This window comes from Rhinoderma darwinii, chromosome 10 (assembly GCF_050947455.1).
Source record: "Rhinoderma darwinii isolate aRhiDar2 chromosome 10, aRhiDar2.hap1, whole genome shotgun sequence".
In the NCBI taxonomy this organism is placed as follows: Eukaryota; Metazoa; Chordata; class Amphibia; order Anura; family Rhinodermatidae; genus Rhinoderma; species Rhinoderma darwinii.
Window position 1 is genome coordinate 37,878,350 of NC_134696.1, and position 18,166 is coordinate 37,896,515.

General features: G+C 41.9%; 1 protein-coding gene across 1 annotated transcript; it reads left to right on the top strand.

The window, feature by feature from the left end:
* The first annotated feature begins 6,649 nt into the window (after positions 1-6,649).
* Positions 6,650-13,334, top strand: LOC142661967 (indolethylamine N-methyltransferase-like). The gene is made up of 3 exons (XM_075839744.1): positions 6,650-6,850; positions 9,341-9,548; positions 12,750-13,334. The coding sequence occupies exons 1-3, from the start codon at positions 6,697-6,699 to the stop codon at positions 13,186-13,188; spliced, it is 801 nt and encodes a 266-aa protein (XP_075695859.1). The 5' UTR covers positions 6,650-6,696; the 3' UTR covers positions 13,189-13,334.
* The last annotated feature ends 4,832 nt before the right edge of the window (positions 13,335-18,166 follow it).

Sequence of the window (18,166 nt, forward strand, 5' to 3'; positions counted from 1 at the left end):
GCAATCTGTCTGACATGTATAAAACTCGGCAAATATATTTTGAAATAAATTACCAAATCTTTTCTAAATGATCACAACTGAAAAACTAGAGGCCTGTGATTGACTTCATAAAAAATGCAGGAATATATACAGTAAATGTACCATATGTTGTATAACTTCCTGTGTTAAAGTGCGGCTGATACTAACATGTATAATTCTGAGTACTGCGGTCTTCTGTTTCAGCCTGTGTCTAAATTGCCATAAATAGAATCTAGTGTACTGTATTCAATATATTGGTTTATACAGCAATATTTCCTGCTCTTCTGGCAATGTCTGGCAAAATTTGGCACCACACAGGTGCTGGATTATTGGAAATTGTAAACTATTGGACAGTCGTATATGTTCAATGCAAACAAGCAAACACTCTTATATACATATACTCAAGCACACCAAGCATACATTCATATACTTACCTTTTGGCTGCTGGCATCTCCAGCAGCTCACCAGGGGTGTATCTACAAAGATATTTAGCACAAGCCACTATTATTTTAGGACGTAATAGGAATTGTCATAACGCTTTAAATAACAAACAATTAACCTTTTAACCATCTTCAGATTAAAGAGGTTTCCAGGGTTTTTATCAGCCACGTATTACACATAGTACTGACACCCCATGTACTATTCACAGCACTGACCCCTATTCATCACATTTATTTATTTTTATTACATTATTACACAGTTCTGACACTTTCATACATACATATTTATTTTTTACCATCCATTCACACCCTAGCACTACACTGACACTCATCTATGGCACACCTTTGAGCACTTAGTTTGCCACTCCCCTCAAGACTAGTGGGAGGGGCTATCACTATTTAATGCACACTCCTTCTGCAGCATTCTTTGACCCGTCTGCGTCCTGATGGGAACGGGTTTTCACCCACCCACCTACCTAGTAAGTATGGCCTTTTTGGTGGTTTTGATGATATCTATGTCCCATTTTTTCTGTTTGTGTTTTTAAATTAGGAACGTAAAGTTCTGGTTAGGGACTCGCAAGGCACTGGGGACCCTTGACGTTGGGTTGCGAGCTTTGCGTATTTTGGCCAAAATAACAACTAATACCCCATGTTTCATGGATATTTCTTACTACGTATACTACACATTTTTTCAGGACGCAGCCGGGTCTTATATGCTGGGAGGGCATGATGTGCTGGCGTTTGGTTTGGAATGCAGAGCAGCCCGCTTTAGCTAACACTAGCGGCGTTACAAATAGGCTGTTATTCGGCAAGTTACGCCATGCCTGACGACCAGCACATTATCCCTCCACGTATTACACATAGTACTGACACCCCATGTACTATTCACAGCACTGACCCCTATTCATCACATTTATTTATTTATTTATTTTTATTACATTATTACACAGTTCTGACACTTTCATACATACATATTTATTTTTTACCATCCATTCACACCCTAGCACTACACTGACACTCATCTATGGCACACCTTTGAGCACTTAGTTTGCCACTCCCCTCAAGACTAGTGGGAGGGGCTATCACTATTTAATGCACACTCCTTCTGCAGCATTCTTTGACCCGTCTGCGTCCTGATGGGAACGGGTTTTCACCCACCCACCTACCTAGTAAGTATGGCCTTTTTGGTGGTTTTGATGATATCTATGTCCCATTTTTTCTGTTTGTGTTTTTAAATTAGGAACGTAAAGTTCTGGTTAGGGACTCGCAAGGCACTGGGGACCCTTGACGTTGGGTTGCGAGCTTTGCGTATTTTGGCCAAAATAACAACTAATACCCCATGTTTCATGGATATTTCTTACTACGTATACTACACATTTTTTCAGGACGCAGCCGGGTCTTATATGCTGGGAGGGCATGATGTGCTGGCGTTTGGTTTGGAATGCAGAGCAGCCCGCTTTAGCTAACACTAGCGGCGTTACAAATAGGCTGTTATTCGGCAAGTTACGCCATGCCTGACGACCAGCACATTATCCCTCCACGTATTACACATAGTACTGACACCCCATGTACTATTCACAGCACTGACCCCTATTCATCACATTTATTTATTTATTTATTTTTATTACATTATTACACAGTTCTGACACTTTCATACATACATATTTATTTTTTACCATCCATTCACACCCTAGCACTACACTGACACTCATCTATGGCACACCTTTGAGCACTTAGTTTGCCACTCCCCTCAAGACTAGTGGGAGGGGCTATCACTATTTAATGCACACTCCTTCTGCAGCATTCTTTGACCCGTCTGCGTCCTGATGGGAACGGGTTTTCACCCACCCACCTACCAAGTAAGTATGGCCTTTTTGGTGGTTTTGATGATATCTATGTCCCATTTTTTCTGTTTGTGTTTTTAAATTAGGAACGTAAAGTTCTGGTTAGGGACTCGCAAGGCACTGGGGACCCTTGACGTTGGGTTGCGAGCTTTGCGTATTTTGGCCAAAATAACAACTAATACCCCATGTTTCATGGATATTTCTTACTACGTATACTACACATTTTTTCAGGACGCAGCCGGGTCTTATATGCTGGGAGGGCATGATGTGCTGGCGTTTGGTTTGGAATGCAGAGCAGCCCGCTTTAGCTAACACTAGCGGCGTTACAAATAGGCTGTTATTCGGCAAGTTACGCCATGCCTGACGACCAGCACATTATCCCTCCACGTATTACACATAGTACTGACACCCCATGTACTATTCACAGCACTGACCCCTATTCATCACATTTATTTATTTATTTATTTTTATTACATTATTACACAGTTCTGACACTTTCATACATACATATTTATTTTTTACCATCCATTCACACCCTAGCACTACACTGACACTCATTTATCGCACACCTTTGAGCACTTAGTTTGCCACTCCCCTCAAGACTAGTGGGAGGGGCTATCACTATTTAATGCACACTCCTTCTGCAGCATTCTTTGACCCGTCTGCGTCCTGATGGGAACGGGTTTTCACCCACCCACCTACCTAGTAAGTATGGCCTTTTTGGTGGTTTTGATGATATCTATGTCCCATTTTTTCTGTTTGTGTTTTTAAATTAGGAACGTAAAGTTCTGGTTAGGGACTCGCAAGGCACTGGGGACCCTTGACGTTGGGTTGCGAGCTTTGCGTATTTTGGCCAAAATAACAACTAATACCCCATGTTTCATGGATATTTCTTACTACGTATACTACACATTTTTTCAGGACGCAGCCGGGTCTTATATGCTGGGAGGGCATGATGTGCTGGCGTTTGGTTTGGAATGCAGAGCAGCCCGCTTTAGCTAACACTAGCGGCGTTACAAATAGGCTGTTATTCGGCAAGTTACGCCATGCCTGACGACCAGCACATTATCCCTCCACGTATTACACATAGTACTGACACCCCATGTACTATTCACAGCACTGACCCCTATTCATCACATTTATTTATTTATTTATTTTTATTACATTATTACACAGTTCTGACACTTTCATACATACATATTTATTTTTTACCATCCATTCACACCCTAGCACTACACTGACACTCATTTATCGCACACCTTTGAGCACTTAGTTTGCCACTCCCCTCAAGACTAGTGGGAGGGGCTATCACTATTTAATGCACACTCCTTCTGCAGCATTCTTTGACCCGTCTGCGTCCTGATGGGAAAGGGTTTTCACCCACCCACCTACCTAGTAAGTATGGCCTTTTTGGTGGTTTTGATGATATCTATGTCCCATTTTTTCTGTTTGTGTTTTTAAATTAGGAACGTAAAGTTCTGGTTAGGGACTCGCAAGGCACTGGGGACCCTTGACGTTGGGTTGCGAGCTTTGCGTATTTTGGCCAAAATAACAACTAATACCCCATGTTTCATGGATATTTCTTACTACGTATACTACACATTTTTTCAGGACGCAGCCGGGTCTTATATGCTGGGAGGGCATGATGTGCTGGCGTTTGGTTTGGAATGCAGAGCAGCCCGCTTTAGCTAACACTAGCGGCGTTACAAATAGGCTGTTATTCGGCAAGTTACGCCATGCCTGACGACCAGCACATTATCCCTCCACGTATTACACATAGTACTGACACCCCATGTACTATTCACAGCACTGACCCCTATTCATCACATTTATTTATTTATTTATTTTTATTACATTATTACACAGTTCTGACACTTTCATACATACATATTTATTTTTTACCATCCATTCACACCCTAGCACTACACTGACACTCATTTATCGCACACCTTTGAGCACTTAGTTTGCCACTCCCCTCAAGACTAGTGGGAGGGGCTATCACTATTTAATGCACACTCCTTCTGCAGCATTCTTTGACCCGTCTGCGTCCTGATGGGAACGGGTTTTCACCCACCCACCTACCTAGTAAGTATGGCCTTTTTGGTGGTTTTGATGATATCTATGTCCCATTTTTTCTGTTTGTGTTTTTAACAATGTATGATCGTTAGGGATCCGGCATACAGGACCCCCACCAATCAGCAGCCCCTTAAGGAAGCACTCCATAATATTTTGTTTTTGCCTATATAGTGCAGCATATGCTATTATTAAAGAATAACGTAGAGACTCTTGTGTATGCCTTGTGTATACCTGTTTTAGTTGATGTGCCATTTATGGGTTGTCTGCCATCTTGGTTCCTTCAACCCCTGTGATGTGGTTCCCCTAGTGCAGCCTACAATTTCCATCATGCCTCTGTGGGCAGAGTCTCATTACACTGCACTTGCTCTGCTCTTCTTATCTAAGTGCAGCAAGTGATAGATCAGTAATAGAGTACTTTTGTACTCACACTGCAGTCTCAGTGTATTCCTATGTGATGCAGCTTCTGCCTGTCTCCCCTGACTCCTGCTAGTGATAGATTTCTCTGTCAGTTCTAAAGGCAGGGGAAAGTAGTGTGAAGCTGCATCTCATAGGAATACACTCCACTCTCTCACACATAATTTACAGATAATATAGACAGTCAGTGTAAGTAAGGGGAGTTTTTTAACTGCAGCTAATCATTGTATGGACTCACCTAATATATCCTGCGCCCTTAGATAGAGAAGAAATAATACTGTCTTCAGCAGTACTACATGCTTAGAGGGACATACAGAGGAACAAGGAGGGCAGAGCTGGGTGGGGAAGTGGCTCAGAGCTGCAAGCAGGGAATTAATTAGTGATGATGTAAATCTAGTTCACAAAAAGTCAGACACACATGAGGGACTGACCTCTTGTCCACACATGAGAGAATGGTTCATTTTGGTGGTCAGACTGAGATCACAGGACACATCTGCCCATAGTGAAAGGGTTCAAAATATATAAATGCAACTGAGCTGGGAAAAAACAATGTTGTTGGTGAGTAAGCATGACATGTGCAACAAAAGATTTTCCGGGTGCTTCTTCAATTGTTTATCCAGGCACAGCGACGTTCATATGAGTGTGACTATGTGTGGTACTGTGAACAGGGCTGAGTTGCAGTACCAGGCACAGTCACACTCGTATGATGGCGCTGTGCATGGATAATCAATGAAGGGGCTGCTTATCGGTTGGGGTCCTGGAGGCGGAATCTCTGCCAATCATAAATTGATGGACGATACTAAGAATGGGTCATTATATATTGGGGTAAGGAGTGACTCGAAATGCCCCAGATGCGCGGAAGAGGAGGCTGACCATATGCATATGTTGTGGTCCTGCCCACAGTTAACTATGTACTGGATGGATGTACTGAAGGTGATTCAGTAGGCCTATGGACCTGTGTTGCAAGGGACTCCTATGGAATGCGTTTTGGGATGTATTATGGACACCCCATCCTCTACTTTGGAGCGGTTGGCTATTGTAAGGTTGCTATATATAGCTAGAAAACTAATTGCCCTACATTGGACACAAGGCGCCCCGCCGACTAGGAGCGAATTCATTGCAAAAGTGAATAAAATGATTGTATTGGAAAAGGTTGTCTATGTAAAGCGCAAAACGCTTAAAAAATTTGAATCCATATAGGGACCATGGGTAGGGGTAATGGAATCTGTATTATAAAATTTATTCAGGGACTCTGTATGACCGCCAGCCTTTACACGGTATTGGGGTTATGTATATAGATGTGGGATAAGGAGAAGGGGGGAAATAGAGAGGATTAAATATCTGCCATATATTATATCTGTTTTGTATTATACATGCTTGTACATCATTAAGCTACTTGACATTTGGAAAATGATCTGTCCCATGTACCTTGTATTTTGTGAATAATGTATTCGATATTTGGTACAATTTCTATTTCATATACTATCTAATTTGGAATTTTGTGACGGTGCCTGGGGGGAGGGTTTGGGATAGGGTTTGTTTAGTATGTTTTGTACTATATAATTTTGAAACTTCAATAAAAAAATTATCTGATTTAAAAAAAAGAATGGGTCATTAGTTAAAAAGTCTGAAAACCACTTTTAAAAACTTTGCCAGGCTTTTGGCTAGAGTAATATCATTCAGAATGACATATGACATACAATGTCTAAGTCGGATCCCATCTGTCATTTATAAATCATTTTAGTGCAACTATAAAGTGCTAAAATCTGTGCCAATGTGTTTAATTATTAACACCTCAATGGGGTCAGCCAATATGAGAGCAGTATAGAACACAGCTATAAAAGGAACTGCACACATCTAGGTGTCACAAGCAGGATACTGCTAGGACACTAGGACAACTAAAAATGGCATCTAGTTTTACTGGCCCACAGATCTACCAAGATAATTTTGATCCCCAGATTTATTTAGATACATATTATGGGGCTGTGTCGGGAGTCTTTATTAAAGATGGATACCTAGACTTCATTCTGAGAAAACTGCACAAAGCTTTTACATCAGGTAACGAATAATTTATGCACTTCCAGAATTAACTGACTCTATATAGTATAAAATTTGTAACTTATGGTGTATATCTATAGTAGATGATCTATCTAGGTATATCTATCCTTTACCCTTGCACATACAGAGTACGGTATATTTTAATTTTATGTACTTACAGTATGTATAGACAGCAATAAACGTGGATTTTAATTAGTCCAATAAATTAATAATTACAAAACTAGTATTTCTAGCATGCCCTGACAGCCTCTGGCAGGCTGTGAGTGATTTTTTTAGTAGCAGTGTATAATATCAAAGTATATTAATTATAAAAAAAGTGTTTTCAAAGACAGAGAATCTATCAACACAAATATGACAAAATGGTCACAAACATTTCAACAAGCTTAAACTAATAGTATAAGGGTGCTTTTACACAGCCTGATACTGGCCGGAAAAACTCAAGATGAGACAGACTATCAGGTCACTGAGGGATCAGGTTACAGCTGCCCATCAAAGTTTTTTTTTAAGAAGGGAGGGGTAGGAGGGAGCAGGAGCAGAGTGAGAAAGCGAATCAGAGAGACATACACAGAGCCACTGCTGCAGCTTCTAGTAAGTGTTTTATCTCTCACAAGTGCTGGATTTACAACTGCACTGCTTGTTACTACTATTACAGTAGCAATATGGAGGATGGAGGAGATTATACAGCAGTAAAATCTCCTTCATTCTCGAACTTGCTGTTGTTTCTGATGGTGTGCTACAAAGAGATAGGAGAGCAGAATGTTATCTTCTCTATGCGTGCAGTGTATTGGAGACATGATAGCAGTTAGGCTCCACGCACTAGTTCATGGAAAACTGAGAATTAGAGCTTGCAGAGGGGAAAACTGCTAAAAAAATAAATGCATAATACAAGCCATAAAACAGCCAGAACAGTGTTATTCCTCAGGTACACACATATGCAAGCTTATTCAGAAAATTCACCAAAAAGATTAGGTATGTTTTAAACCAATACAAATATTATCTATTTTCATTTTACATCTCTTAGGCTATGTTCACACGGAGTATTTTGGGGGAGGAATATCTGCCTCAAAGCTCCAAACGGAATTTTGAGGCAGATATTCCTCCCCCAAAATACTCCGTGTGAATAGCAATGATCGCGCCGTTTTTCGCCCGCGGCCATTGAGCGCCGCGGGCAGAAAACACGCTTTCTCCTGCCTCCCATTGAAGTCAATGGGAGGTCGGAGGCGGAAGCGCCCGAAGATAGGGCATGTCGCTTCTTTTTCCCGCGAGGCAGTTTTACTGCTCGCGGGAAAAAGACGCCGACGCCTCCCATTGAAATCAATGGGAGGCGTTCTCGGGCCGTTTCTGCCGAGTTTTGCGACGCGGTTTCCGCGTCAAAAAACTCGGCAAAAGACCCCGTGTGAACATAGCCTTATAAGTAACATACTTCTATTTGCCTATACTATTTTTTCTTTAACTTTGCTATCAATCCATCAACAACATTTTTTAAAAATATTTTTTTTTTTGTAATATAATGTAATATGTATCAAGGCCTTAGAATGCACATGTATAATTGGTGTGATCTAAACAGAATATTTTTCAAAATTCTGTCTTCTATTAAAGTGCCTCTCCACCTAAATAATAAAACTTATTTTAAGAATACACCTGTTCTCTAAGTCTGCACAGTATTTCACTTGTTAATGCAATAGGTTGTACTCCAGAGCTGGTGTTCCTATTGTAACAGAAAGAGTTAATCATAGGCAGCCATTTTGGAGTTATAGAGCTGAATCTTTTGGTCATCCAGTCAGCTACCTACATACTGACACTACCCTTCTCTCTCCTTCCTTCTATCCCTCTCCCCTCTTCAACCTCATAGCTATGCCCCGATGCATTCTGCGTTTACATGGATTGATGCACTAGACACCCTTACTTAATGAAGGCCCACAATACCCTGGGAACTAGACAAAGCCCTTATAGACTCCTTATTAATTTAACATAAAAGTCATTTCCTGGTGAAAAAAGCAATGAAACATGGTAAGAAATGCAATTTAAAAGACAACACTTTAAGGCCCCATGCACACGACAGTAAAACCGCAGACCATACTACAGTCCGCGGTTTTCCGGACCCATTTTGCTTTATTGGCCGTGGAAAACTTTCCGTAGCTCTATGGATGGGTGCCGCGCCTTAGAACCGTGGCAGGAATTATCGAGCATGTCCTATTTTTCGTATTTTACGGGCCGTGCTCCCATACTTTGTATTGGAGCATGGCCCGGAAATGCGGCCGGCCGTGCCTGCAATCGCGGGCTGTGATTACGGTCACAGCCGTGTGCATGGGGCCCAACAGTGCACCGAGACACATCTATACCATCAATATTGAATAAATAATTAATAATACACTTTACTATAGTAATACTCTCTAATACTCATTAAGGTCATGGGCATACCACATAGCCAGGCTGATATTCCCTGATTTAATTTTGTGTTGCATTTATATCTGTGTTCTATCTCATTAGGTGGCGTAAAAGGGGACTTGATGATTGACATTGGTCCTGGTCCTGCCATTTACCAGGAATTGTCTGCATGTGAGGCCTTTAAAGAAATTACTGCTGCAGATTTTACTGATCGAAACAGAGAATATCTGGAGCGATGGCGAAGGAACGAGCCTGGATTGTTTGACTGGACACCTGCTTTGAAATATGTCTGTGATTTAGAAGGTCGTAGGTATGTGCTGAAAGACGACCTGTTCTCTCTCCCGACATGTCTGTTTTAGTAAATACTTGTAAATACTTGTATTTCCCATAAAAAGAGAATAATTCTGCAGCATATTTTTTAGAACTTTACAAAGTGACGTTCCTCTGAAAAAATGGGTAACTGGTTGTTACCAGGGCCGTTGCTAGGGTTTTAAAAAATCAGGACATATATCCTGATCGTACAGGATCGTACCCGGCTTTTCCCAGTTCCCCTGGTGGCGGTGGGTACCGGTGTAATAATGGGGGTTAGTGTTAGTCTTTGCAGCGGCTAATAATAAGCCCCGCTTTAGTAACGGACACTGTCAATCAGCCAGCGGCCATTACTAAGGCGGTAGTAATAAAGTTTAAAAGAAAATAAAAAGACATAGATAAAATATTTTATTGAAATACAAAACCCCCACACAACCCTCGTTACCCATTTCATTGAAAATAAAAAAAAACATCATCGAAGTAGTCCTCGAATCCGACGTATTCCAACGTCCGAACCTGCAGAAAAACAAACATTAAAAAAACACATTAGTAACACATGTGGTAGGCTTAGATACAGGGCCCATGTGTGATACTGCCTGCTAGACCATGTATCTAAGCCTACCACAATGTAGGCTTGGATACAGGGTCCCAGCAGACAGTAATCTTATACTGTATAAGATTACGGTCTGCTGGAGCCCTGTTTCTAAACCTACTATGTGGTGAGCATAGATAAAGGGCCCATCAGACAGAATCAGACATGGGCCATGTCTCTAAGAATACCATGTGGTAGGCTTAGATACAGGGTCCCATGTGACACGGTGTGTTAGACCCTGTATCTAAGAATATCACAAGGTAGGCTTAGATACAGGACCCAAGCAGACAGCAATCTTATAATGTTTAAGATTACTGGTGCTGGGGCCCTGTATCTAAGCCTAACATGTGGTAGTTTTAGATACAGGGTCCATGTGTGATACTTTGTTAGAACCTGTATCTAAGCCTACCACAAGGGAGGATTAGATAGAGGACCCCAGCAGACCGTAACGTTACATTTATCCTCCTCTTCGGCTCCAGGTGCAGCGGATGTCCCGACACCATCTAGCGTTGTGTCGCCATCCGCAGCGCACAGCGTCGTGACTTCATGATGCGATAAGACGTCAGGACTTCCGTTGCGCTCGGGAAGGAAGAAGGGTAAGTATGTGTCGTTACTATAGTAACAGGGTCGCGTGTATTTTATTACATAGGCCCCAGTTACTATAGTAACTTTCATAGATGCGGTCCGGGCAGCCGCGGCCTGGTCGCAATTGCGACCGCTGCGACCCAGTCGCATTTTGCGACTGCTATGACCGGAATGTGGCAGTTGCCGGGGATCCGGGGCACCAGGCCAAGGATCCTGGGCTTGGGCCCCGAAGGTCCGGTGCTAGCGACGCCCCTCGGTGTTACTATTGCTCTTGTCAATGTGGTGTGTCCCTGTACAGTCCTATCAGTGATGACTTTGTAAGAGTGTGTAGGGACACACCCTATTGACAAGAGAAATATTAACACCCAGTTTTCAATTTATTCATTTCCAGGAGGAATAACAGAGAATTAGCAGAATGCAAAGTTTTAAGGAAAGATGCTCCAGAATTTTATTTAATGGGGAATACAAGTATTTATTAAATCAGACATGTCCGTAGAGATGAAATATCCCCTTTATAGGGGAAGCTGAAAAAATAATATTTGTGGGGTGAAATGGGCAAAAAAACTGGGATTACGCCATTTTTTGGGGGGGGGGAGTTGTTTTTACGCCGTCCATCAGGCGGTAAAAACTACGTATTCACCTTATTCTATAGGTTGTTACGATTACGACAATACCAAAATTTATACATTGTTTTATGTTTTACCACTTTTAAAAAAATAAATCTATTTGCTCTATTTAGCGATGTGAGGTCTTATATTTTGCGGGGCAAGCTGTAGTTTTCACTGATACCAAAACAGCAATTTTCATGTGTTTTATATATATATTTTTATTACGGCGTTCACCGAGCGGGTTAAGTAATGCTATATTGTGTTAGTCCAGACTTTTACGGATGTGGCAATGCCAGTTATGTTAACTTTTACTTTTTTTTAACATTGCTTTACGGGAATAAATGGGAAAAGGGTGGGTTTTTTGAACATTTAATTTTTATTTTGGGAACATTATAAAAAACTTTATTTTCACTGTAAATATTAGTTTCCTTGTAGTTTTCCCTATAATTTAGAACAAAAAATTCACTGCGTTTTATATCTCAAGGGATATATTGTATATATTACCGTCAAAATATGATTCATTAATTTGGCATTTTGGCATGAATAAGTTATGGCAATAATATGCCTTTATTACTAGTGCCTGTGAACTTTACATTGACACCATAATTGTAGTAAGGTAGAAAAAAGAGTTTCAAATTCTGCCTGTATGGATAAAGAAATCTCTTGATATTATTTATATTTTTATCCTATTTTTATTTTTTATTTTAAAAATGTTATATTTCTGTGTATATTTTACAAACTTTTAATATTTGTTTCTTTGATGTTTTATATTTTTTAAATATTTTATATTTTATCTATTAGTGTAGTGGATGTGTTCATCCTTCCACTCCGTTCCTGCTAGCTAGGAATCAGAGATGGCAAAGGGTCAGGAAGTGCACCACAAATACACTCAGGCAGTGCTAACCCTATCTACCTTCTACCATGGGCTGGTAGAAGGCAGAGGCAGGGCTTCAAAGGAGTAGAAAGATGGCAGATGTGGTGGCCTTCATTAGGTCTCCAGGCTGCCATAACAACCATTGTCACCCACTGATCGCATCGTGGGAGGAGCAATGGCACGTTGGAGAAGTGATACACCCTGATTCTAACAATTTAAATGCTGCGGTCACGATTGACCGCGGCATTTAAGGTATTAAACAGGGGGAATCAAAGTGATCTTTGATTCCGCCCATTGCGGTGAGATGTTGGCTGTATAACACAGCCATCACCCGCTGAGTATGGGGCTCGCTCAGCCTATTCCATACTTGGAATGGCTGTCACGTACATGTACGTGACATGTCGTTAAGTGGTAAAGTTCTATTTCTGGTTTTGGCTTAAAAAACTTGCAAAATCTGCAGCAAATCTGCACCGTGAGAATCCAGCCTAAAATTGAAGAGCATACTACACCTGTTTATAATTACATGTTCCATTTCTTCCTTAGGGGAAAAATAGCTGAGAAGGAAGATAAACTGAGGAAGACATTGAAAAGAGTGGTGCCATGTGATGTCACCAAGAGCAATCCTCTTCACCCACTCGTCTTACCCAAGGCTGATTGTGTCCTAACTATAGGCTGCCTTGAATGTGCATGCAAAGATGAAGTGGCTTATGGGAACGTCATAAAAAATCTCTCTTCCTTGCTGAAAGTGGGTGGTCATTTGATCATTGGTAGCATTTTAGAAAGCACCATATTCCGATGTGGAAACAAGCAATTCTCCCTCATCAACCTAAGTGAGCAGTTCCTTAGAAAAGTCATAACAGATACTGGGTTTGTCATTGAAGATTTGGAAGTTCTCCCTAGAGAATTTGATAAACCAATGTTTGATATCTGCAATCACACTTCTGGCATTTTTATTCTTGCAAGAAAAGTCAAAGAAGTATAAGAACAGATCTATTCCTTGGAAGAAATAGAATTATTGCCTTAGTACCAGAAGGTGGCAGTAGCACAATGATGTTAATTCTTAAAAACAAAAATTGTATTTAGAGTAAATATCTGTTATTTTACATCAATAAATCAGAAAAAACAGAACTCTTTTTGAGTGTCACATTTTTTGTAATGACTATTAAAGGGGTTCTCTGGGACATCTGTTTAATTTTGAACCTTATTATACACTTTCTCATCTATCTACAGGATAGTTGATGCATGCTAGATCAATGGGGGGGCCAAATGCTGGAACCAAGAGTGTAGTTGAGAGTTGGATGGCGGGGCAGGTGCCATTGGTGAAGGGAGGCAGTGGATGGACGCCATGAAGTCGCTCTGCCATAAATCTCACATTTAAAGTATCTCAAAAAGGGACAACCGATGCAATTTCTTTCCTTTTAAGCCATTCCTCTAACCCCGCCCAATCCCCACCATACACAACAGGTTCAGCCAACACCGTATCATGCTCCCATAATGCCTCCCCACAGTATAATGCCCCTCATAGAACCACCCACACCGTTTAATGCCAAATTGCTGCCCCCGAACAGTAGAATGCACCTAAACAGTACAAATGCCCACACAGATGCCCCATACCGTATAATGCCCACACAAATTCCCTTATACAGTATAATGCCCCATAGCTGCCCCATACAGCATAATGCCCCCATAACTGCCCCATACAGTATAATGCCCACACAGATACCCCCATACAGTATAATGCCCCCATACAGTATAATGACCACACAATCCCCCCGGACAGTATAAAATCCATACAGATGCCCCTATACAGTATTAATGGCCCAATAGTTGCCTCCATACAGTTTAATGCCCCATAGTTGCCCTGCACAGAATAATGCCCCATAGTTGCCCCGCACAGCATAATGCCCCAGAGCTGCCTGGATACAGTATAATGCCCCTACAGCTGACGCCATGCAGTATAAAGCCCAAAAGCTGTGCCCATACAGTATAATGCCCCCTTAGCTGCCACCATACAGTATAATGTCTCCTTAGCTGCCACCATACAGTATAATGCCCCCTTAGCTGCCCCATACAGTACAATGCCCCATAGCTGCCCCATACAATACAATGCCCCCTTAGCTGCCCCATGCAGTATAAAGCCCCCTTAGCTGCCCCTAGTGCTAGTGCCCACATATAAAGTGCCACTGCCCACGTACATAGTGCCACAGTGCCCATGTACATAGTGCCACTGTGTCGCCTGTAGATACTGCCCATATATTGCTACGGTGCCCATGTAGGTAGTGCCACAACCCCCTTGAAGATGGCGCCCCCTGTATATAGTGCCATTGGAGTGCCCTCTATGAACGGAAGCACCAGCCAGAGCATTGGCTACGCTGCTGCCAGGAATTCCACTCCAGGAGGAGCCACTGACACCACTGTCCATATATGGACAGTACCCAAGAAAATGGCGACAGCGCACTGCGAACACCAATGTCACCAAAGCCACTAAATATAAATAAATATGCATTACTGCTAAATCTACTTACAATAGGGAGGTTCTTAGCACACATTTTGATCAAATTGTGTGAGCCCACCTGCCACGACATGTATGGACAGTGACCTCAAGGGCTTCCCCAGGCTCAGCGCTCAAAGTAGCGATGTGCCTGTGGTGTCCTCGACGAGTGGAGGAGCTCCCTCTGCTCTGTAATAATACTGAAGCAGGGAGCTGACGGTTCATCACAGACATTTGGATCTATAAAAATTAATCAAATAATTTTTTTTTTAACGTAAAAAAAAGTATTACTATACAGTGGCTGAAAAATGCCTCCATACAATGACCAAATAAAATCCACCAGACCCCCAGAAATATTAGGAACTAGCTTCTAAACTAAGACATGGCGATGACATTTGGTGACCCCTTTGGTGCGGAACGGTGGTTATAGCAGAAATATGGTCTTGTTAGGGGGCTCTGAGGGTTTATGGATTGCTAATAGTTACCACTGCACAACACTATGTACTGGAGATCGGGGTGCTGCGCACGGCATCGGAGTGTCAACTAGAGGGGTTAAATCAAAGGAAAAGTGTGAGGGAAGTATCTGTATGTACAGTAGCTAAGAAACTCCTCCGGGCTAGTTGTTACCACTACATTAAAAAGGTTTAGAAAAAGGGTCTGTTTTTTTTCCAGAAGCAGAGCCCCTCTTGTCCATGGGCTGCCTATGGTATTATTGCCCAACTTCATTCAAGTGACTGGGGCTGAATTGTGATACCAGACACATTCGTTTGTGGTAATAAACAATCAAACTACCTAAACAAGATTCAATAGGTAGACTTCTGTGCTTAGGCTGAGTTCACATGTTGCGGTCAAAATGCGTTTTTTTTTCTTTGTTTTTTTTTTTTTTGCTGTGATGCACAGCAAAATCCTGCCATTTTGCTGTAGTTTTACAAGAAAAGCATAGAAAATGTGCGGTTTTGCTTCGGGTGCGACAAAAAGAAAAATGCAGTTTGATTGTGTAAACACAGCCTTAGGCCTCATGCACACGACCGTATTTTTTCCCACCTGTAAATACTGGCGTAAATACGGGTCCGGTGTCACACGTATTCGACCCGTTTTGCACCAGTATTTACGAACCCGTGCCCGTAAATATGGGTCCGGTGTCACCCGTATTCCACCCGTATTTACGGGCACGTTTTTGGCGGCAAAATAGCACTGCACTAATCGGCAGCCCCTTCTCTCTATCAGTGCAGGATAGAGAGAAGGGACAGCCCTTTCTGTAATAAAAGTTAAAGAAATTCATACTTACCCGGCCGTTGTCTTGGTGACGCGTCCCTCTCTTCACATCCAGCCCGACATCCCTGGATGACGCGGCAGTCCATGTGACCGCTGCAGCCTGTGATTGACCTGTGATTGGCTGCAGCGGTCACATGGCCTGAAACGTCATCCAGGACGTCGGGCCGGATGTCGAGAGGGACGCGTCACCAAGGCAATGGGCGGGAGATCGGACTGGAGGAAGCAGGAAGTTCTCGGTAAGTATGAACGTCTTTTATTTTAATTTTTTACAGGTTTATTCTGATCGGTAGTCACTGTCCAGGGTGCTGAAAGAGTTACTGCCGATCAGTTAACTCTTTCAGCTCCCTGGACAGTGACTATTTACTGACGTCGCTTAGCAACGCTGCCGTAATGACGGGTGCACACATGTAGCCACCCGTCATTACGAGAGCTTCATAGGCTTCTATGGACTGTCCGTGCCGTTATTACGGCCTGAAATAGGACATGTTCTATCTTTTTCAACGGCACGGGCACCTTCCCGTGAGAAAACGGGAAGGCACCCGTCGCCAATAGAAGTCTATGAGCCCGTTATTACGGGTCGTGATTACGACCCGTAATAACGGGAGTTTTTACGGTCGTGTGCATGAGGCCTTAGAATATAAATTGTAGTTTTAATTGCTTGGGTGTGGGGATCTGGCATTGTATCAATTTGGTGTTTCCCTTTAAGTGAGCTTCACCATGTGTTTAGTAGCAGAAGAAAATATAAAACCAACATTTTTTGTAATTAATATTAACTGTTTGCACTTTTCTCTTTGGCTTGGTTCTGCAAATACAACAATAATTTCTTAATACTTTGCCAATAGACCAAAAGAATTTGGCAGCTGACTGGGAACAAACTTCAGATAGAGAATAGGAACAAGTAATATATTGCATAACATTTGGAATGCACACAGTGTGTGGAGGATTTTATCTTTAATACTAACATACTGACTATATACTTAAAACTCTAAGCTTTCACATAAACATCTCCGCTACGGGATTTCTTCATCAATCAAAACTCTTGTATCATCAAATGTTATATAACAATCCAAGACCGAAAAACACATCAGCGAACAATTATTATGTTTAATAATAATAATGATCTTTATATAGTGCTAACATATTCCGCAGCACTTTTACAACTTAGAGGGAACATGTACAGATAATATCAGACATCACATAGTGACAAAACTAATTAACATTTCAAACAAGAAGAGTGAGGACCCTGCTCACAAGAGCTTACAATCTATAAGGTAAAAAGGGTTGACACAAAATGTAAAAAGTGCTTGTTTTGTATAATTCTCCAGCCAGGTTTTATACACATGAGGTATTAGGGCTTTTCCACGCACAACGGAATTGCTGCAGAAAATTCATGCAGCAATTCCATTGAAAGTAACAGACTTTCCACAGCGGAAAAAATGCACCTCTTCCTGTGGTTTTTACTGCAGAAAATGGTGCATATTTTACTGCGTTTTTCACAATGCTGGGAGATGGTGACATCTTCTCTGAAAAATGCAGCAATTCAGTCCTCATTCCGCAGCAGGAATTGAGGTACTGTGGTCTGAAAAAAACACACCGCAGGTCAATTGTTACGCAGCATGTGGATGAGATTTGTTATTCTGCTGTTTTTTCTGTCCACAATTCTGGGCAGAATAAACGCATCAATTCCGCAACATGTGGACGAGCCCTTATACATAAAGCTGCAGGAGCTGGTCACCAGTTAGTATCTGTGTATCACAGACATGAAGTGAATTAGGGTACAAGGAGTGTGGGGGACACTGCTGAATGAGGGGGTCAAATTCTCATGACTAATGTAAAAAGGGGGCCAGGGAAAGGAGTCAGATTAGGGAATGTGATAGGCCTGTCTAAAAAGATGTGTTTTCAGGGCACATTTAAAATTGTGAATGTTGGGAATTAATCTGATTGTCCGGGGTAGCGCATTCCAGGGGACTGGTGCCGTCTCCAAGAAGAATCTTGGAGACGGGAGTGTTAGGTTCGGATTATGGTGGATGTTAATCTAAGGTCGTTGGCAGAACGTAGAGCACGGGTAGGGTGATAGACAGAGATGAGGGAGGAGATGTAAGGAGGTGCAGCACTGTGGAGAGCTTTGTGGGTGAGAGTAATAAGTTTGAATTTAATTCTGAAGGGAATGGGCAACCAGTGCTGTGACTGGCAC